Genomic DNA, 23,186 nt, shown 5'->3' with positions numbered 1-23,186 from the left:
TTATCTGCAACTTCCTAACCTCAGGCAATAGACAAATTTGCTTACTCATTTCCTTGGGGATTTGGGTGTGATCAATGATTATAATCTGAAAGCACCTGGTTCACATCAGACACCAAGGAAAATCATGTGCTGGGACAGAGAAAGGGAAAAGATGGGTTGGGAGCAGGTACAGATGACAATAGCAGAATTGTTATCAACTGCTGCTCCCCAAAAATGGGACAGTTGCAATGGTGTGAAATATTTGATTCAACATTGAATCCAAAGGGATATACAAAAGGATATACAAAGGATATTCAATACACAAAAGATGAAAGATGTTGGGTTATTTCTTAAGTTCCATTGTATGATAATGTAGAAGCCCGAGAGGGAGGGAGGAAGGGAGAGAGATCAAAGTGGAACTGGGGTGAAGAATTAAAGTGATGAGTGAGGGGAAGATTAGGTTGGAGTTTGCCCTCTGAAGATAGGCGTTCCAGAAAGTGGTCATGCAATCTGTGTTTGAACTTCCCATTGTAGTTGACAACATTTGACATAAAGCGATACAATGAAACAACCTACAGTGGGTTCTCAACATTGTACTTTGGCTTTTCATTGGGCATAGTACACCTCCAGATCTTTGTAAGCTTCTGTTTTGTAAACATCTAGTCAGTTCAGAGGTTTCCTCTAGTCAATGGTAGCGCGGGAATACACATTTAATACACAAAAAACCCATAGTCCATTTCAAAACAAAAATAGTGCTTTGGAAATTAAGGGGACTAAGAGCTAACAAATCCACTGGACTGCATGGTCTATATTCCTGGGCTTTAAATAACATAGCCATACAGGCAGTTACTGTCTATTTTCATTTTTATTCTTTCAGAATCCACTATATTTCATCGTGATCTCTATGGACTGATAGTCAGTGTATATAACTGCGCTATTCAAAAAGGAGGGGTAGAGAAGACAGGGAACTGTAGACAAGTAGACGTTAACAACAGGGTAATGCTTGAATCCTTTATTACAGTCCCAAAGTGGATTTAGGAAAGGGACATTATGTTTGGCAATAATAGTGAGATTTTTGAAGCTGTGATTGGAATGATAAATAAGGGTGAAATCAGTACTTTATTTTGGATTTTCAAAGAAAATTGTACAATCCCACTCAAGAGATTGTGACACTACATTAAGACTTCTTTTAAAATTCATTTTTGGGAGCTAGCTATTGCTGGCAAGGCCACCAATTATTGCCTGTGCCTAATTGCCCTAGAGAAGGTGTTGGTGAACTGCCCTCTTGAATTTCTGCAATCTTTCTAATGAAGATAGTCCTGCAGTGCAGTTGGGTTGGGAGTTCCAGGATTTAGACCCAGCAATGATGAAGGACCATTTGATGTACTTCTAAGTCAGGATGGTGTGCAAATTGAAAGGAAACCTGCAGGTGCTGCCCTTGCCCTTGATGATGAAAGTCATGGGTTTTGGAGGTGCTGAAGTAGCCTTGATAAATAACTGCAGTGTATTTTGTGGATTGTACACATTGCAACCATTCTGTACTGGAGGGAATAAATTATTAGGACGGTAGTTGGAGTGACAATCAAGCAGGTTGCTGGATAGTGATAAGCTTCTTAGGAGTTGTTGGCATTGTATGCATCCAGACAAGTGCAGAGTATTTCATCATACTCCTGAATTGTAACTTGTAGAGTGTGAAAAGGCCTTGGGGTATCAGGAAATGAGTTACTTACCACAGGATACCCAGCCATGGTATTCATGTGGCTGGTCCAGTTGAGTTCCTGGTCAATGATGACACCCAGGATTTTGATGGTGGGGGACTTGGCAATGGTAATGCCATTGAATGTCACTGGTAGATGGTTGGGGTCTCTCTTGCTGGTGGTGATCATTGCCTCACACTTGTGATGCGAATGTTATTTGCCACTTATCAGCTCATGCCTGGATGTTGTTAAGGTCTTGCAGCATGCAGGCATGGGCTGCTTCATTTGTTGAGGAGTTGCAAATGGAATTAAACATTGTGCAATCATCAGTGAACATCCCACTTCTGAAGGAATGTCATTGATGAAGCAGCTGAAGATAGTTGGGCCTTGGACACTGCCCTGAGGAACCTCCGTAGTAATGTCCTGCAGCTGGCAAGATTGACCTCCAACAACCACACATTCTTACTTTTCTTGAGGTATGACCACAACCATTGAAGTGTTTTCCCCTTGCTAGCCATTGACTTGATTTACTGGGTGACCTTGATGCCACACTCGATGCCCATTGACTTCAGTTTTACTGAGTTACCTTGATGCCACACTCAATCAAATGGTGTCTTAATGTCAAGGCCAATCACTCTCGGCTCACCTCTAGAATGCAGCTCTTTGCACCATTTTTGGACCAACACTGAGATGTGGTCCTGACAAAATTCAATTGGGGCATTGGTGAGCAGTTATTGGTGAGTCAATGTTGCTTCTTAGCATTCCATTGACAACAGCTTCTATCACTTTACTGATGATTGAGAGTAGATTTATTGGGACTGAATCTGTCCTGCTTTATATAAACAGGGCATACCAAGGCAATTTTCCATATTGTTGGGTAGGTAACTGAACAGAAACAGCTTAGCTGGAGACACAGCTATTCAGGTCTCCAGTACTATTCCTGAGATGTCGTCTGAACCCTTGGCCTTAGCTGTATCCAGTGGTCTCAGCTGTTTCTTGATATCATATGTAGTGAATTGACTTGGCCAGAGACTGGTTTCTGTAATGGTGAGTATGTCAGAGGGAAACCATCCATTCAGCACTTCTGGCTGAACATGTTTACAAATGCTTCATCCTTTTGTTTGGCATTCATATGCTGGGCCCTTCCATCATGAGGAATGGAACTTTTGGAGCCTCCTCTTTCTATTTGCATTTAATTGTCACCACCATTCACAACTAGATATGAATGCAGAGCTTTGCAGAGCTTTGATCTGATCCACCTATTGTGAGGTTGCTTAGCTCTGTCTTTATAATACCATTTTTGCTTTCTAATAAATTGCTTGTGAGTAAATTCATTGTGGTTAATATTTTAACATGGATTGTCGATCGGGAAATGGGCAGGCAACAGAGGGTCAGAATGAATGCCTGCAACTAGTGAGATACCACAAAGATTAGTCCTTGAACTTCACCTATTTATAGTTTATATCAATGGCTTAAATGAGAGGAACAAATGTAACATAGCCAAACATGCTAATGATAAAGAATAACATGACCAGAGCAGGCTGCAAAGAGAATGGAAGGGGTTTGCAAAGGTCAATGATATGGGCAAACACATTCAGATGGAATATAGCATGAAGAAATCTGAAGTTTTATTTTCTTAAGCAAAACAGAAGAGCAGAATATTTTAAACAGTAAGTATACTTGGAAATGTTAATATGCTGAGGGACTTGGATGACCTTGTACAATACAAAGGATGCAAAGTTAACTTACAGGTGCAGCAGAAAAGTAGGAAAGCAAATAACATGTTAGTCTTTACTAGAAAGGGATTAGAGTGTAAGAATAATGAAATATTGCTGCAGTTATACAAGGCTCTGATGAGACCACACTAAGGACACAATGTTTTAGTTTTCATCTCTTGTTCTTGGGAGAACATGTTAGAGTGCAAGCAACAAAGGTTTGTTAGACTAATTCCTAGGTAAAGGGATTATCCTTTGGGGTTCAGGTGCACTCATCCTAGAGTTTCGAAAATGAGCTGATCCCATTGGAACATATGTGATTCTTAAGAGGTTGGGAATATGTTTCCCCTCACTATGAGACTAGAACTCGGGGCCAAAGGTCAGGGGCTGCACATGCAGAGGTGAGATAAGGAGCAATGTCTTCAATTAGAGACTCGTAAACGCCAAAGGATATTGGATGCTGGATGATACAGTATATTCAAGCTGTGGATCAACAATGTTTTGTATACCAGGAGAATAGAGAGGTATGAGGGATAGTAAGAAGAGGTGGAGAACAGATGGATGATTGGCTGTAATCTTATTGAATGATAGGCTTGAAGGGATGAATGGCCTAATTTATCTTCTCCATGTTGTTATCTAATGAAAAGTAAAGACAACCCAGCAGTTGACTGAATAGGTGCATTTTATGTTATTCCACAGATAAGTAAGTTAATTGTCTTGTCTGTGCATCTGAAATTTCTGGACTGCAGACTAATTCCAGAGACTCAAGCATGTCATCTAGGCTGATGCTGATGAAGGCAATCCTACAACATTAGAGATACCACATTTCAGATGAAGCATTAAATCAAAGCCCATCTTCTCCCTTAAGTGTGTGTAAAAGACACCATGATACTGATTGGAAAAAAAGCATGGTAGGGGATCCTGGCCAATGTGGAAAGACTGAGAAGAATAAGCCTATTGTGTCTGGAGTTTAAGTGCTGGAGAGGTGCATTGAATTATTTGAGAGCTTGAGTGCATAGATGCTCAAAGGCTACTCACCCTGACAAGAGACCATAATCCCACGATAAGGGATCAGCAATGTAGGTCTGAAATGAGTGGAAATTTATTTTCTTATAACCTTGTGGATACTGAGTATTCTGTACCACAGGAAGCTGCTGATACATAGCCACTGAGCATCCTCAAGATAGAGAAGTTTAGATTTTTGGATACTGAGACAATAAAGTAAAGGGATGTGGCAGGAAAATAGCTTTGTGGTAGAAAATCAGTTATGATCTTATTGAATAGTGGATTGTGATCAAATGGCCTTATGTCCTGTTCTTGCTCATTTCTTGTGGTCTTAAATGGGACCCTGTCCCTCAGTCCTGGTCAACATTTATTTCTCAGTCAACATAATTAGTACAAATCATATGGTCATTATCTTGTAGCTGTTTGTTAGTCTTAGTTGTGTCCATGTTGGCTGTTACATTTCTCTACATTGCAATGATGACTGCTCTTTATCAGTACATTGTAGACTGTGAAGCAATTTAAGACTTTGAAGTTGTGAATGATGATATAAATGCATGTTGTTTCTTATATCACCAACTCTCCTGACATTGGCACTTTACACTCATCATCAGAGGCACTAAAATAATGCAAGGTGCTGTTCCATAAAACAAAGGAATATCAGTTACCAACTGACTAGTGGAATCCTTGAAACTGATTTGTTATCTTTTAATGAAGCCAGAAGATATATGATTATGATTTAATAATTGCAACATAATCAAAACTTACACAATAGATACAAATATTATTTTGGAAAATATGGGTGACCACTAAGAAGCACCTTGAAGGAGAGAACTGAAATTAGGCAACCCCTCCACCTCAAAATGGGGAGAATAAGAACTTCTGTTAATAACAATGATTAATAATGATCCTGAGTGTTGAATAGACTGAGATTACATTATGTTGCTGATTAATTCAGAGCTGGTAACACCTGAACTATATGGCTGGATCTCAGACAGGAAAGAGTTTTAGGCATACACAATTCTTCAGAGCTCTGCAAATCAGACAATAATTATTTCTAAACCATGGAGGGAACTTTCAAAACATTAATTTAGGTGAATAACTCCAAAAGAAATTGCAGCTATTAGTCCAGATCAAAAACTGGGGAGGATCAGCCTTAATCCTCCTGAAAATTCATTTTTCATCTAGATTCACCACCAACTGCTGTTGGACAAATAATATCAGAGGCTTCATTTCAGTTCTGTACACCGTCAAACTTGGAGCTATGACCTTTTACAATTGAAGGTTCTGTTTTTGATGTTCCTGCACCTTGCAAGATCAAGATCCCAGTCTGGTTTAGGTAAAGTCCCCTTGGCAACCATTTGTACAGAGTACCCCATGTCCCACTTTGGGTGAGAAGCTCAAAGGCAGGCATTCAGAAAGAAACTTACACCCCCAGCTATGGTTGAGTAATATCTAGATCAAACCCGTCTCCACCCACAGAACAATGGCCAGTGTAATGAATAGTTGCCTCAACGGAGGTGAGGGTGTGACCAGAACAAACCCCACTCCACGCAGTAGCTGAAACAGAGGACAGATGGTAAAGCCATGTTCTCTGGCTCAGCTGGCTTTCAAAGATGCCAAATACCTGAATGTTTCTGAAAACATAAGAAAACTATTAAAGATTACACTTAATTATTTAAATTATATCCTGCCTGATTTTTTTTTAATCTTAAAAATACCAACACTTACCTTAATCCCTCACAGTCACTCTCCTCCAATGAAATCAAAGAGCTATCTGCACAAGGTCCTGCAGGATCCAGGTTTGTTCAAACGTACATCCCACGAGTGCTGGGAAGTTGGCGTTGATCTACACCCCTGGATTGGAGTCATATTGGTAAACCAGTCTAAGAAATGCCAGTGAGCAGCAGCTGTCAGCAAGTGTGGGACTGCTGCATTCAAGCATACAAGCACAGAAATCCCAGATTTACTATCGTGTCTGTTGGGGAAATGCCATCAATTGCATACAGAACTGCCGGCATTTCCTGGAAAATCCAGCTCATTGATCACTTAGTCTTGTTTCAAGTGACGGAGGCGTCAGTGACCAGCAGATACAGATTTAAGGTGATTTGCAAAAGAGCTGGAGGCAAAATGAGCAAAACAAAACATTTGTGCAGTGAGCTACTATGATGTGGAATGCAAAGTCTGAAAAGCTAGTGGAAACAGATTCATGAACCTTTGAAGAGGAAGTGGATAAATACTTGATAAGGAAGGGAGTGTAGGGCTGTGGGGAAGTAATGGGGGGCTGACTGGTCTGCACATGCATAATGAAACAAATGGTCACCTATTGTGCTACAATTCCAGCGACACAAAACAACTCAAAATTTGCCACAGGTTATACCTGATCAACTTTTGCCAGTAGGCACAGTGAGGATAGAATCAGAGAGGTAACAAAAATATAGCAGTGATATTTGTTTTGTCAGCTAGCTACATAATTTTCACATAAAGGGTAGCATTGTGTTACAACTGTGTTTTCCACAGCTGAGTCACACATTTTCCAGCACAGAAAGGGACCATTTTACCTCTGCAAATATAGATATTATTATCTGAAGAGTACTGTCACCATTTCAGTTTCAGGCAGGAAGTTCGAGATCTTTTTCTCATGCCAAATGCACAAAGCCAGTCCCACTCTTCCATGAGCAAAGCTTCCCTTCCCATGAACTGAGGTGTGAACATGTGTGCAGTGGTTCTGCTAACAATATAGGGGAACAGTAACCCCTTTTAATCTTCTGATAAACCCAATTGAAAAACAGTATGAAGCATCTTGTCTCTGTAACCAATGAACCCTTAATGTTATGCTTTGGAGTAAAAATCAAGTTTGCTTTTAGAAGTCAAATAAACAGAAGGAAAAGTTAAACAGCAACAGAGTAATACTACAGAGTGACTCAATTGAAATGCAGGTCTGTGAGGAAAGTTTTGCATTTAAAATCAGACATTGCATTTTCCCATTCAGCTCATTAAAATAGAAATTCAGTGGAAGTGCAGGATCCTACTTACATCTTTTGATTGCTTTGAAGTTAGGACAAAGAAAGATGAAACATGACACTTTTGCAATATAAAATTCAAATCAGAGTTCAAATACTGACCAATGTTCTCCTAGTACGTGAGGTACCGCACAGGATTTAGAGGTTCTACGTGTTTAAAACCAGAAAGCATAGGTTTAGAGTAAGGGGACCCAAGTTTAGAGGAGATCTGAGGAAGAATTTTTTTACCCAGGAGGTGGTTGTAATCTGGACTCCTGTGAGGTGATGGAGGGAGAAACACTCACAACGTTCAATACGTGTCTTGACAAGCACGTCAATTGCTACGGCATAGATGGCTGTGGATGAAGTGCTAGTGAACGGGATTAGAGTGCTTGGGTTGAAGGGCCTGCTTTTGTGCTCTGTGACTCTAAGACCTTTCTTTTGATAAAGGAAGCAAAATACTGCGCAAACTGGAAACCCGAAATTTAAAAAAATCGTAGGTAATATTGGGAGTACGTGATAGATCAGAGTATCTGGAGAAGCAATCGTTTCAGGTCGATGTTTTTGTCTGGATTCTGAGGTTCCCTCTCCACAGACACTGTCCGACCCGCTGATCATTTTCAGTTTTAGTGCGGCTAAACTGCAGTGATGATTGGTTACCCGTCCCTCAGCTCTGAATGATATTATTTTCAGTCGCTGACAACCCCGGGATTATCACAACCAACTCACTGAGGTGATTCTGTTGTGTGACAAATACCATAAGCAACCACTGACTCCCTGATCGCTGGCGCACTGGAATCACCACGTTCTTTAGTGTTTAGATCGGCAACAGTCTCGAACTAGTTCCCCGTTTACATGTTATTTCTTTCTGCACTTTGCTGTCTATGTGCACAATGCGTTCACTTTGCTCGGCTGGGAAATTTTTAAACTTGATTTGATAGGAGATTTTTTTGTACTGATTGTTGGGAATGACGCCGCCGCGTTTTCTTCCTTGATGAGGCGATGTGGGCAAGTGCGGGCAGCGGCCCTCTCCAGCAGCAGGTGTTAGGGTGGCGGGTTGAACCGATTTATTGACAGTTGTGCTGTGATCGGCTTCGCAGACAAGGCGAACCCATCCACGGAGCCGAGCAAACTTTGCAGAAGAGGCTGTCGATGAGAGAGGCGCCGCGGTTCCACGCCAGCATCACAACAGGCACCGAATTCATATGCAGGATTAATTATATTAGCAATTAGTGCCCCGGGATTGTGTCTGCAGTTTAAATCTCAGCAGTCGTGGTTGATGTTGGTATTATTGTTTACCATCCTCCCTGAAAGTGGCGGTGGAGGTAGGACCCACCTTCTCAGCCAACCTGAACGTTTCTCTGAATATAATAGGAGCCATAATTCAAAGTTTCCTCTTTTAAAAAAATAAGGAAAGGCCACGCCTCTTCGCCTTTAAATATACTGTCTAAGTACTGGCTGTTAAATGTAAATAAACCCATATTCACAACAACATAGGCATTGCCCCTTTAATTCCCAATCCCCTGAGCTTCATTCGCCGGGCTGTAACTGGGAGGACCACAGTTAGTTACTCGGTGCCGTTCCAAGCCCGCGTTAAAGCTGCGGAGTCCCATTTCAGACACTTCAGATGCCGGAGTCCGGTTCATGGAGTGAATTGAACCCGAGCCGAACGAGGAGTAGATGCTTCACCTAACAGATAATAAAACGAAGCGGAGCTGTTAATGGGGTTTAATCCACATCTACTTGAAAAGGCGAAGGGACACGATGAATGTTGCAACTTTAAGGCGATAAGGTCCACTGAATCGCAGTGATCCGCTGTAGTTCGACGATCGCGCCTTGGGGATGTGTTGCGGGCACCAGTTCTCACTGCGCGCTTGGAGTCCGGCTTGTTTGGCTTGGCTCATCCTGAGTCTGACATCCAGCAGCAGCGGATGGCACCTGGATCGAGTGCGAGGGGGGTAGCGGGGAGCGGCACCGTGTCACTGTGAACGGCGAGAAGGCGAGGGAGTGAGCAGCCTTTCCGAGGCACCCAGCTCCGCTCTCACTCTCCACGTCCACGTGTAAGTTGGAGCCCCAGAGCCACCCGCAACTTGAGAAGCCGCTTCTCCTCCCACCCCGCCTTGCGCATCAGGCTAGGATGCGGCGTTCACACCTGCTCGGCGAGAGATACGCCTGAACCCTGAGTTCCGCTGTGCTTCAGAGACGAGAACAATGCGCCTCCGTCTAATGCGCTACTTGTTGCTGGACCTGTTGGGCTTGTGGTGCCCTGTGCTGGACTGTATGGCCCAGGGCAAGAGCGGCCAGCAGCTGGGGGGCATTGTGGTGGTCTCCGGCCAGAACACCTCGAAAGAACCGGGGGCCCCCGAGATGCCACCGAAACCTGACCGGTGCCGGGGCTACTACGACGTAATGGGTCAGTTCGACCCAGCTTTCAATTGCAACACGAGTATCTACCAGTACTGCTGTGGGACATGTGGCTACAGATACTGCTGCCAGTTCAAAGAGTCCAAGTTGGACCAAAGCATTTGCTCCAATTATGACACTCCGAACTGGGCGAATGCGAGCAAATTCCCTCAGAGACCAGACGAAAGTACATTTGATCACGCCAGGGATAAAACGAACTTAATCGTTTATTTCATTTGTGGCGTTGTGGCTATCATGGTCCTGGTGGGTATTTTCACCAAACTTGGACTGGAGAAATCGCAGAGACCTCAGCGAGAACTGAATGTCTCCAGGTAAGGAGCCTGTCAGATTCATTCCACACACCCCTCCCCCCCTCCTTCCCTCCATCCCCCCCCCCCCCCCCCCCAGTAGAAGGTGCGCAGGGATATGACACTGTCCCGTCCTCCAGTGACTATTTGGCTGGTTAAGGTTGCAGTGCAATGAATCAACACTTTCTCACGGATCCCGCTTATGAGGAAGGATCTGAAGTGAATGGGTGGCTGTTATAAACTGAAATAGTCAAAGCATGAGCTGACAATTGTAAGGTTTAATGGTATACCTGGGCTGATTTCAACAGGCCCACAAACACAACACTGTTGCCTTACCTTCTGCGCACTTTAATGACTCTTCAGAATCCTATTGTTCTTGTTAATGTCTTTGTACCCAAGTTATTGCATTTTTAACATTATCTGGGTACACCAAATATTCTCTTATTACGTAGAAACAACCAAGGAGTGATCTTTTCAGATGCTCTTTTTTTATATTTAAACTTGCTATCGCGGAAATACTTTGGAAAACATAAACTTGCACTTTGTGAAACAGGTCCACGACGCTTTATAGGTTGTTCAGATAAATCAACTTTTAAAGATAAATTTTTGTGAAAACCCTGCCTTCCAACGATTGATATTCCTGTCTTTAAAGGCACTCCACAGGGACAGACCTGTTGCTCAGAGCGTAGACGGCGGCTCTGCCCCGGCTTCGAAACATTACCAAAGCCCCTAGCTCCAGCAGCTTTAGTGTCTCATCTAGAACGTACTCTTAGTAAAACATTATCCGGATTGAATTAGCGGGAATGCCTACAAATCTATCTTTGTGCATTTTGCAAGACTGAGAGTTTCTGGATATCCATAATCGTGGAAACCGTTAAATGCACAAAGGGAACCCTTTCTATGGTCAGTATCAGCTGTTTCTGTCTAAGATGAGCAACAATCGAATAATATCTAACGTATGCGTGTGCATACAACATATACATCCTCATTGCCCAGGGAGTTGTGTTTACCGAGTCACCGGACAGAATTCACTAAGGACAATCGCGAAATGTGTCGCTAAGGTAGAGAGAATTTATCTGGCGTTTTATCTCAGGTTGAAGGAGAACTGTCTTGTTATTAAATGGAAACATAATAGTGTCAAAAACAATCTGTCCAGAGCATCGTGAGGTGCTGGAAAAGCTACTGAAAGGTGAGATTGCGAGTGGAAGATTCTTTTAAATAACGAGGCAGTCTTTGTTGGGTTAGAGATGAAACGCCAGTTGAAATTCTGTTGTGAAATGCATTGGAATCCAAACTGAAGACGGGGATGGACTTAAAAGCAGAGGCACAGAACAATTTCTACTTGGTTTTAATGACAGGACTAGATTTCTGGATCGTGCTGTCAGCCACTTTGCTTGTTACTCAGTGAAGTTATCAATTGTAGTTCTGGTAACCCCAGTGTTGTTTCGCAACAGCACCGCCATATGCGTGCGTTCACGCACAGCGTGCCAGTGGCCATGGTCACATACACGGGTGCGTCGATGTCCTTGGAAACTGCTGTAACATTGGCGCCGGGCCCTGCACCAAAACACGAGGAACGAACGAGCCACTTGGGTCCGATGAACAACTTGTTTCGGACGTTTGCTGCTGACCCGCAGACATGCGCTACCTGTCTGTCTGTCTGTCTGTCTGTCTCTCTCTCTCTCTCTCTCTCACACACACACACACACACACATTACTGAATGCTGCCTGACTCAGTGAGCTGCTGCTTTAACTCTCACTGCGACCGGTTAACTACCTGAATCTCCATGGATTTAATGGGTTAATCCAAGCGGAGATCGCTAGCAGGCGCTGTATTTCTCTCATCTGAACGTCAAACCATGACGCCGCTTGCCAGAGAAACGGCAAATGTTGTCTCCCATAGTTCGCTTCCAACACTGTCCAAAGCCTTTCCTAACTCGCTGCCTTGGCCACAGAAGGTAATTGCAGCCGACAGTGGCTGTTCCCACTATTTGCTTCTTGCATCAAGAAAGATCCAACAATATCCTCCCTCACAGACTCAGTAAATGACTTAAATTATTTCAGGGGTTTCATTCTACGGTTCATTTGATCTAACAATTCATTTCCTCTGTTGGTCACATTTTATAGGAAGACCATCCTGGCAGCACTGAACTTTATGGACTGAACCTGTGCAGTCCTTGTCCTCTGTTTTTGTCCTTCTGAGGAAAGCCAGAAACTGTCACATCCAGCTGGTTGTGGGACAGTACTTGCAGTCGTCTGCTTATGACACCCTCTTTCATCCCATTTGTAACCAAGAAAGTTAAACCATTCCACACCTATCGTCCACTAGGTGGAGTCTATGTGCTAATCTGCAAGACATTATAATAATAATGAACCCCAGTTTCGCATGATTTACTGAGTATCTGTTGTGGTGCTGAATTATTCAGTCCCCGAACCTTGGTGGTCCAATATCTGCTGGGGGTTGGTTTCGACTTGCATGGAACTGGGGGTGTGTTGAAGTTGGGTGCGACACCCTTGGACAAGAGGAAGAAAAGTAAAACGGGCCCCCAAGTCATTACCAACCAGCTGACGTGATGTTTATTCCATTTCTCTAGAGTTTCTTATGTCTTCCCAACATGGTGTACTCTCCCAGTAACCTGTCCACACTTCTCCCACTTCATTTACAATTACTCAGTGGGCTGACGCAACATCGATTAAATTACACTCAACTTTATAAATGACCGACATTGCACAGTCTAAGAAATATCGCAAGGATAATATGTGGCTTTTGAATACACTCTTCAGGCAACATTCCTTATTTTCTGCTGCCTTTCCATTAGCTGTTAGGGTTATCTCATTTGCCAATTACATGGCACGATGATCTTGTAGAACTTAATCTGGATCTTCCAATTTTCGGAATAGATTTTTTATAGTCTGTTGATTCGATTTCAAATTCCCCTTTACTTTGTGGATACCTGGGCTTGTTTATGAGCTGAGTTGAGTAAAACAATTCTCCTGGTAGAATCTAACAAACCATTCCAGGAAAATTGTCCATTTGTGTCTGGTATCCCATTGCAAGCAAATACAGACCTCTGCTCTACTATCTCGACATGAGTTGTAGTTTTGGTTGTTGATCATTGTGAGATGTAATCTGCGCTCCAGAGTTAGGCGCCACCTTAAATCTGCACTATTTAATTTCGTCCTTTTCCTAAGGGCGGTAAAATCAGGCAGATCACAATTAAATCATGGGTGGAACTAAGTTTTTTTTTAAACTGCTTTTTGAGCTTCTGATCATTTTTCCAAGATGTTTACTCAAACCTGGTCACCATTGATATTACTTGGGTGATCTTCTACATTCTTGGATATTTTTCTGTCCTCTGTTGTTTTATGCTGTCACCAGATGCTACTCCTTCCTTTTTAATAAAGTACTCCTTGTCATCTTCTGTGAGTCTGTGGTGAATCTTGTCACAATATGCCTGAGCTATTTACAAGCTTACATTACAGTCTTCCTCCATCTTTGCAACAGTTTCAATACTTGATGCTTACAGTTGTAATATTATGAGATAGAAACATAGAGAACAGGAGCAGGAGTAGGGTTTTTAGCCCTTGGGATCCATTCCACTGTTTAACGTGTTTGTAACTGATCAAACACATTAGCGCCCCATTCTCACTTTCTCCCCATATCCCTTGATTCCTTCAGCATTAACTAATCTATCTACCTCCTTCTTGAATATATAGTAAACCTTTGTTGCACTCCCTCCACGAAACAAACATCCTTCCTCAAATAAGGAGACCAAAACCACGCGCAAAACTCCACATTGGGTTGCACCAAGGCTCTGCATAATTGCAGCAAGATATCCTTGCTCCTGTACTCTTGCTAATGTACCATTTGCTTCACCTGAATGTTTGTTTTTAGTGACTGGTGTGCAAGGACACCCATGCATGCATTGCCCACTCACCCAACTTCTCTAAATAACATTGTAACCTCTTTGCACCCTCCTCACAGCTCATATTCCCCCCACCTTTGTGCAGTCTGCCAACTTGGAGGTGTTACATTTAGTTCCCTCAACCAAATCATTGATATTATGGACAGCTGGGGTCCAAACACTGATTCCTGCAGCACCCAGTCGTTGCTGCCTGTCACCTGGAAAATGACCCATTTAGTCCTAATCTCTGTTTTCTTTACATCAACTAATTTTTAGTCCATATTGCCCCCAATCCCGTGTGCTTTAACTTTGTACACTAACCTCCTTCATGGAACCTTATCAGAAGTCTCCTGAAAGTTCAAATTCAGCACGTCCACTGGTTTTCCCTTATGTATTTTACTGGTTGTATCCTCCAAAGGTCCAGTATGTTTGTATAGCATGATTTCCCTTTCATAAACCCATGCTGACTTTGTCCAATTCCATTAATGCATTCCAAGTGTTTTGTTATTACATCTTTTGAAATAGACTCCAGCTTTTAACCCACTGCTGATATTAGGTTAACTAGTCTGTAATTCATGCTTTTTTTTCTTTCTCCTCTTTTAAGTAATGGAGTTACATTTGCATCATCCAGTTTGTAGGGAGTCATCCAGAATTTCGCAAGATGATCACCAATGCATTCACTATCTCCAGGACCACTTCCTTTCGTAATTTGGGATCTAGATACTGATTTCCTTAAGTTCCTCCCTCTCCCTGGACCCTTGGTTTCACAACATATCTTGGAGCTTACATCCTCCTTTGTGAAGGCAAAATCAAAGTATGTGTTTACTATTCTGCTATTTCTTTGTTCCCAATTATAAATTCTCCATTTCTGACTGTTGAACACCTACATTTGTCTTCACCAACCTGCTTCTCTTCACATCTTTATTTTTTATGGTGAATTTTTTTTACGGTTTTTACAGTAAATTTACAAGTTTTTACAGTCAATTTTTATGTTTCTGCAAATTTACTCTCATACTCCAACTTCCCCTCTCAATTAAGTGTTCTTCCTCCTTTGCTGAATTCTGAACTGCTCCCAATTTCCAGGCTTGTTGCCTTTTCTCACAATTTTGTATTTCCCTGGTTTGAAACTATTGCTGTTTCTAATTTCCTTTATAAGCTACAGCTGAGTTAAATGGGAATGAATAGTTGTTATAATTCATACATACATTCTTTAAATATTATCCATTGCATATCCACCATCAACCTATTTAGTAAAGTTCTTCAAACTGTCATTGCAAACTTATGCCTAATACCTTTGTAGTTTCCTTTGTTCAGGTTCAGGACCCTAGTTTCTGACTCAGCTATTTCACTCTCCATCTGAGTGAAACCACAGATAACAAGATTGTTGATTATTCCTTTCTCGTTGCACAATATCCAGTCTAAGATAGCACATTGAAAATCAAAATGGCTACAGAAAATATTGGAAGTACTCAGCAGCTCAGGTAACATCTGTGGAAAGAGAAACTGAGATACCATTTCCTGTTTGACACCTTTCATTAGAACTGATGAAATCCTAGCTGTTCTCTACTTGGTTCCTCAATGTATTGGGTTAAAAACCCAATGGGTTCACTTACACACTCTAGGAATCCCTCCACATTACTATTTCTAATTTGGTTTGACCAATCTATATATAGATTTAAGTTACCCATTATTGTAGTTCTACATGTGTCCCTAATTTTCTGTTTAATTCCGTCCTCTACTGTCTGGAGCTTATAGACAAACCTCACCATGTTTCCTGTCCCTTGGTGTTTCTTTGCTCCACTCAAACAGATCCCACATCATGATTTTCTGAGCTATTGTTCTTCCTGACCATTGCAATGATTTCTTCCCTTGCTAAGTATACCATCCCACCTCCTTTTTGTGCATGCCAGATCTTCCTAAGTCTTGAATACCTCTAAACGTTCAGCTCCCATCCTTAGTCATCCTGCAACCATGTTCCCGTAATAGTAACAATATAACCATTAATATCTAATGGCACCATTAATTCCTCTTCCTTATTGTGAATGCTCTGCACAATGCCTTTACACTCGTCTTTTTCGCATTATTATCAATCTTAGCTGTTTTTGCCTATGGCCTTATTTGCCTCTTGTCCTTGTTTCCACTGATGTTTCTTTCTTTCCTGTCTTCTATTTCTTTCCTTGTTTCTCGCTCCTCTCTTGCTCTGCTCAAGATCCTACTCCCTGCCATTCTAGTGTAAACTCTCCCCGTCGGTACTAGCAAATACTTACCATCCCCAGACTCCCTCCACCCCCAACTATTCCAAGTGCATTGGTCCTGGTCCTACCTATGTATGTGTAACCTGTCCATTTGGTACTGATCCCACTTTCTCCAATACTGGTCCCAAATGTTCAAGGATCTTGATTCCTCCCCCCTACACCTTCTCTCCAGCCACATGTTCATCCAATATATACTCCTATTTCTACTCTCATGCTTCATGGCAATGGGAGCAATCCTGAGATTACTAGCTTTTGAGGTCCCACTTTTTAATTTAACTCCCTATATTTAGCTTGTAGGATCTCATCCTTTTTTATCTTGGTCATTGGTACCAATATGTACCATGATGATTGTAGTTTTAACTATCTTTTTTGTTAAACACCTACCATGTCGCCAGGTTTAAGGTGATATTTCCTTGGCTGTTAAACTTTGGTAGGAAGTTTGCTTTTCCTCCTCTCTCTTCCTCTGCTTATTCCATTTGGAATTTTTGGCACCATCAACCCAGCAGTTTCTCACAGCATTATTCTGGTTCAGCTTTTCATTAGTCTCTGGGCTGGGCTGGGCTTGCAGTGAACCCTGCCATTGGTGTGTTTCTGTATGCCAAGAGGTTGAGGTAGGAATCTGTGTGTGCTTCTTTTGCCTTTCTCAGAAGTAACTTGGCTGTGTTTTCACCATTCTCTGCCTTTCCTTTGGATTGTGGTTAGTGTGGTGACAATGCTGAATTTGTGAGTTCCCATTTAGCTGCAGATTTTGCAAGGTCAACTGGTAAAACCTCATCTGAAGATGTGGTTGAGTCAAGGTTGTCTATTTCCAGGAAGTTGGAAAAATGAACCACTGTCACCAGGTAGCTTTTGGCTCCAACCATAAAGAGATCTGGTGCTAAATTTGACAAGCTCTGTCTGCCACCTCTGTTGCCATGCCTCCAAAGACCTGTATACATTGTAATTTTGTGCGAAGTCTTTCACTTCTGTGTTTATTCTCGGACAGTATAATGATATACAACCTTTCCTCAAATAGCTGCTCTCTCTCAGATGTGTATGCACTTTAACATTTCTCTTCTCATAGAATTTGGTCCCATCAGACTCACCTCTAAAAATCAATCTTTCAGAAGTGCGAATGCATCTTTAACATGGAAATATGAGACAAAACTCCATGCAGGCTCCTGCTGCTTCTTTGGTCATCCTTTCATAACAACTACATGCAGTTCTTTCAGTATTTTATCAACTTTATTGTAACCTCTTCATCATTGGCTTTACCATAGGCAGAGCCTTCAGCAGGTTCTCTTATGCTAGTTCTGTGTGCCTGCAGTAAGTCTTACCTGCAAGAAATTACACAAGGCTCATTGTGCCCACGATGTATGTTGCTGCCTGGTTGGTACACAACTGTGTATCATATGTCTATAAGTGTGAAATCAGCCATTGGGGCTTCATGCAGATTCATCACATCAGTTCACATGTACACATCTCCCATCTGTTTACTAGCGTAAATGCCACAGTCAATAACTCCTTTTCATTTTAAGTGTAGCGTGTATCAGACTGTCAGATCTCAGGTTGCATATGCTATTAGTTGGCCATTTTGCAAGGCAACTGCTCCCATCAGATATCAGCTATTTTATGTCATTAAAGAATGTAGCACTCGCTCTACAATACCATCTACTTGATTTATTATACTGCTTGCTCATGGATGTTCACCCAATACCATTCAACATCTTTCCTTGTGTGTTGTCTCAATGATTCACACATCAGACTCAGATAGGGAAGGAATTTGCTTTAATTGTTGAATCCCAACAATATATGTTGGACTTGGCATTGCCTTCATCTTCGCTAGATGTGGTTTGAGCTCCTCTGTAGTGACCACATGACCCATGAATGAAAATTCCTCCAGTTTTAACTTTAGTTCCTGCATGTTATTACATGTTGTTCTTCAACTGTTTTTCTTACATCTATTAATTCAATGCTTCTGCCACAGTTTCTCCTTCCCCAAAGACAAGACCACTACGGTCTTTCATCCTTCACTGAAACTCTTTGATTGCAGTGCCGATCCCAATAGGCATTTTGAGCCACCAGTATTTCCCAAATGGTGCATTGCAGGTCATTTGAAAGGAACTTCCACTGTTGAGTTCTATGTGCCAAAGTTCATTCTTGGCAACTAGCACATTAAGGATTTTTGCTTAGATCTGGCAGGATATCTTCCACTGGATAATAGTTCCTCTTTACTGCATCACATGGGTCCAAACAGGTCCTCAGTTTGTTTGGCTTATCTACACACAGCAAGCTTGATCTACCCAAAGAGGGAATGTGTCTACTGCTGTGATGATCTCTGTCTTCATCAGCCTTTCAAGCTCTGCTTTCAATTTCTCTTCGATCGCTTTTAAAGTGTATCTTGGAGCATGTAATACTGGTTGTCTACTCTCATCTATTTTCTTTTTAGCTTTTCAATTCCTCCAGTAACATCTGCAAATTCATCTAGCAGCTGTTTCTCTTTGAATATAGAACCTGAATCTGAAAGTAGCCCGTATTCTCATCAGATTCTCTGTCTGTACTCCCATCAGTCCCATTTGTTGGACTACATTGTTAGGAAGGATTGGCATACAGATTTCTTGAAGTACAAAACTCTGCTTTGTACTTTCTGTTCTTTGACCTTCCATTTTCTGCTTGCCTTTGTCCAGTGGTAAATCAGTTGCATGGTTGTACATTGTTAGCACTTGTTTTGTCTCTTCATTCTTTCTTGCAAACGTCTTAGGAATGATATTACATATTGTATCTCTAAGTACCTGGAACTGTGTCTGTCTTCTTTCTATTTCCATAGTTGCAAAAACTTGGCCTCCTCTACACTTGTTCCATTTTTTCTCTGCCTGAGTTCAATGTCATGACTTTGAGCTCATCATACTTTTGCTCAGGCATCTCACAGGAGCTGTAGCCAGCTTGTGTGACATTATGAACTAGACTATACATTTACTTTTTACTAGTAGTCCATCTATTAATCCTTCTCGCTTTGCACTGTATTGAAAGGTAATTTATTGCATTTATGGCATCCTTTCCATCAGCTCCTCCTGCCATTTGTACAGATTGTCACAATATTTGCATACTTTAAACTCTTGCTGTTCTTCCTTTCTCTGTTTCTGTTTGACTACATGAGAATTGTGCTGTCCACTATCCAACTCATCAGCTCTGGCTTTGGATAATGAAAGATTTGACACAATTGCCAGTTCTAAGTCTGTTCCTCTCAACAGACACTCCCTCAATCCTGCATCTCGAATTATGCATATAATCCTACTGCAAATCAAAGAACCTTCAGATCTCCACAGTTAAAATTTGCAGCCAACAACTTCTGTTCAATCAAGTATGTGTTGAATGCCTTCCCATCCTCTGAAAAACTTGAATCTGCCTACTCTCTCATCGCTTGGAGGGTTTTGGTAATTCTCAATGGCTTTGAGAGCCTCTTCCAGCATCTCATTGGTAGGAATGATTATTTGTTTGGGCTGTCTGACTTAGTGATATAAAACTTTTGTTTCCATCTCTTTACTAGCTATTGTCAATTCAGTATAGAATGAAAATTTCTCCTTCCATTACTTTCACTCATTTGACAAGTTATTTGTCTCGAGGTCCAGCTGCTGAGGCAGGTTTACCTGCTCCAACCTCCAACATGGAGGTCAAAGGTGTACTATCTAATGAAGAAAATCAAATCTGATCCCTACCATACAGGATCTCAGTAAAGTTACAGGTAGTCCCCAGGATAGGGTAGGAGAAGGTGGTCACCTGGTTACGATAGGTTTTCCTTCTTGAGAAATGTTTGTAACCTGGACTGTTCGTAAGTCGGAAATAAACAAAAAGTGTGTGGGAGAGGATCACTGAAACAGCTGTGACAGACGAGCGAGCGGGTGCGGGAAGAGCAGCTGCCAGCTGGCCTCACTGAGTCAGTGAATGAGTGAGTGAGTCTGCTCAATGCTCCCAGCTCTGCTCAGATCGACGCAGCCCCTGATTGTTGCAGCTCAGGGGGGAGTGGTAGGGAGAGAAGGCACACTGAACTGCCCTGTTCCCACCTGGCAGAAGAGGCCTGCAGCAACCAGCAAATCCATCCCCATCCATCCCACTGGTCTCCCAAATGCTCATTCATAACCCGGGGAGGACCTGTGTATCTATCTTTTATCTGGTCACACAGCCATTGGATTTTTGTTCTAGCAGATGAATCCAAAATCTTTTTTTTAAGCCTCAATATATATCTTCCTTTTCCTACAGCAATCCATGCGAGAGTTCACAACAGCAAGTCAGTGAGTGTTTTTTTAAGCAAAACCATACTTAAAGTCAATATAACATGTTTAAACTGTATTCTAGCACCATGTTGCATTTTGCTGTCACCAGTAGCTTGGTTCTTTTTAATAAAGTTTTCCTTGTCACATTCAGTAAGTTCTTAGTGAGTGCCATTATTAGATAGGTTTGAGCTATTTACAAGCCCATCCCCTGCTCATCCTCAGACCTCTGACCTCTAACCCCTCAATGTTTGATGCTTACAATTGTTGCATTACCAGGAGATTGTGCTAGATGGTTCAAAATCTCTGACATCATCTACCAGTCAAATATTTCAAAGGTCTTTGATGTAGGAACCAACAAATGATTTAATTGTAACCCATCTTGAATTGGCTGTTCCTGTGACATGGCTGAGAATGCCATCAAGTTGTTGCCTGGTGCTTTCCCCCATTCACCTCATTCATACTCGATTCCTGATCAGCATACAGATTTCATTATCTCCAATCTGTCCTTTCACCCCTGTAATCCATTTGCTATCATTGCAATGTTTAGTAAAATAATGTCCAAATATGAAATTGTCTCTGTCCTCTTCCTCCTTTTGGTGTAGGTCACATTCTTTTCATGGTACATGGTACGAGAAAACTTATAGAGAAGTGATTCTCTTGCTCATGATCAAAGCATGTGAAAGGTTATTAGTATTTTTTAATCTCTTTGAACGACTCCAATCAATCACTGCTCTATGCTAATATCTTAGATTTTCTTAGAGGGCCCTTTCACGAGGGGGAAAAAGTACATTTAACTGATTTACTATTCCCAGCACTCATGTTCATAGGTGAAGAGATCATCAATCAAAGTCAGCTTTAATATCTGCAGATTCAATTGTCAATCCCAGAAATTTGGCTGCTCTTTGAAAACTGATCATTCAAATTAATTCTTTCTGCTTACATTTTCTTCAACACATCATGCTCAGATTGGACCTTTCCCTTTACTAGAATATTATCTGTCAGACATCCAGTCTCTTGGCAGCCTTCCAGCTGCATTGACGTATGCATTTGGAAATGTTCTGAATTTGATGTGATAGATGTTGTTACCAGAGCAGATTCTTTTGGAAGATGAATTTGTCAAAATCCAGAATTGTTTTCTAACTATGGGGTATTTTTTTCCTTCTCCATTATTACCAGAGACAGATTGAGGGAGCACATTACTTCCTTTCTCAACAAGCAAACATTCATAAACCTTGGTCAAATTTACAGAGTTCAAATTTGGCTTTTGGATTAGAACTATTTCTCCATAACCATTAATATGTCCTTTCACCCTTGGGCTATCCAGTTTCTCCAACTGACTCATTATTGTTTCAATTTTCTGCAGAGTGGAATTGAAAGCTTTGTGGGAACTGATACAGGAAAGAACTTTAATCAGGCTTACACAGTGCAATAATTCTTGTGTGAACTTACAAGGTGTTCATAAAAATGAGGAAACTCTGTTTTAAAGTCCAGTTCTATTTTTACTGTATCTTCCTGAGATCAAAGTCCAAGACTTGTGTAGCAGGACTTGTTAGAAGTGCATCTCTTGGGCTCTGAAACTGCATTATTTGCTGCACTTTTAAATTGTGATAGGATGCACACACTACATTTATAATAAAAACATCACTCCCTGCTTTATATGGCATTTTTCTTTGCATTTCCTTTTGATCATGCTACAGATAGTCTGTTAGAGAGACAACTGTCCTTGTGGTAATTTGAAAGTCAATATAGATGTTCCCAGAAGATACATTCCCTGACTATGACCCATTAGTTTATCATGGGTGTAAAACATCTTTGTTTTCTTGATTATTTTTCCTCCCTGAAGTTTTATTTACTTGGTAATATGTTTTGCATCTGTAACTGGAATAAATATCTGGTATGTTGTCCAAATCCCCCACTCCTTATCGTGGATTATGTCATAGATAATGTGTTTGTGAAGATCTTCCATCTCTCCAGCAGCTCTATTTAGGATTGTAATTTGGCCTTGGATTCTCTCCCTTCCAGTTTTCAATTGGTTAATAATGTTCTCTTTAATGAACACCCCTATCTCTGAAGAGTTATCTTATTGCAACTTGTAAAAGTCTTTCATCACAGTTCCAGTAAGACCATGAGTTATGCCATCATACAAAGAATGCATGCCTTACAGTTTAGAGCTCTGTACTAATTCCCCGGTCTCTTTGCTTTCTCCAGTTCAAATTAAACTTTTCAAAACCAAGTTTCTATGCCCCAATCTATCTACTACTGCCTTAGAATTTCCCCAAACAACTAAAAGAAAATAAATTATCCTTAGCTTCTGTAATCTTTAAATATATTTTTATCAGTAAACAAAATAATTCTAAATCTTTCTGTTAGCATATGTAATGAAATTTATCAAGTGTGCTAATGTGGATACAAGTTTGTTTTTGCACTTTCAAACTGTTTCCATTCCTGTTGATGCTTGTATCTTTATACCTTTTATTTCCCTTGATCTTAACTCCCCTTAGGACTGACTTTAGTTTCTATAATCTCTGGATGATTCATTTAATAAAACTCTCTCACCTTATTTTATTAGGTTCCAGTTAGTTGATTTCATCATTAGATATTAATGAATAGTTTACCGTACTTCTTCAAAAGGACTAACTTTCTCTCTGTAATCAACCTCCACTGGTTTAA

The 23,186-nt window shown here is 41.3% G+C and overlaps 1 protein-coding gene across 1 annotated transcript in view; it reads left to right on the top strand.

Annotated features, from left to right (window-relative positions):
• The first annotated feature begins 9,270 nt into the window (after nucleotides 1-9,270).
• Nucleotides 9,271-23,186, top strand: part of shisa9a (shisa family member 9a) — a 205,955-nt gene continuing 192,039 nt past the window's right edge. Inside the window, exon 1 of the mRNA XM_052021270.1 lies at nucleotides 9,271-10,130. Within this exon, the coding sequence (XP_051877230.1) occupies nucleotides 9,607-10,130 (524 nt within the window). The 5' untranslated portion in view covers nucleotides 9,271-9,606. The remainder of the gene's footprint in view (nucleotides 10,131-23,186) is intronic.

The sequence above is a fragment of the Pristis pectinata genome, chromosome 8 (assembly GCF_009764475.1).
Source record: "Pristis pectinata isolate sPriPec2 chromosome 8, sPriPec2.1.pri, whole genome shotgun sequence".
NCBI classification, from domain to species: Eukaryota; Metazoa; Chordata; class Chondrichthyes; order Rhinopristiformes; family Pristidae; genus Pristis; species Pristis pectinata.
The sequence above is the reverse complement of the archived record's forward strand: the minus strand, read 5'-3'. Positions and strand labels throughout refer to the sequence as shown.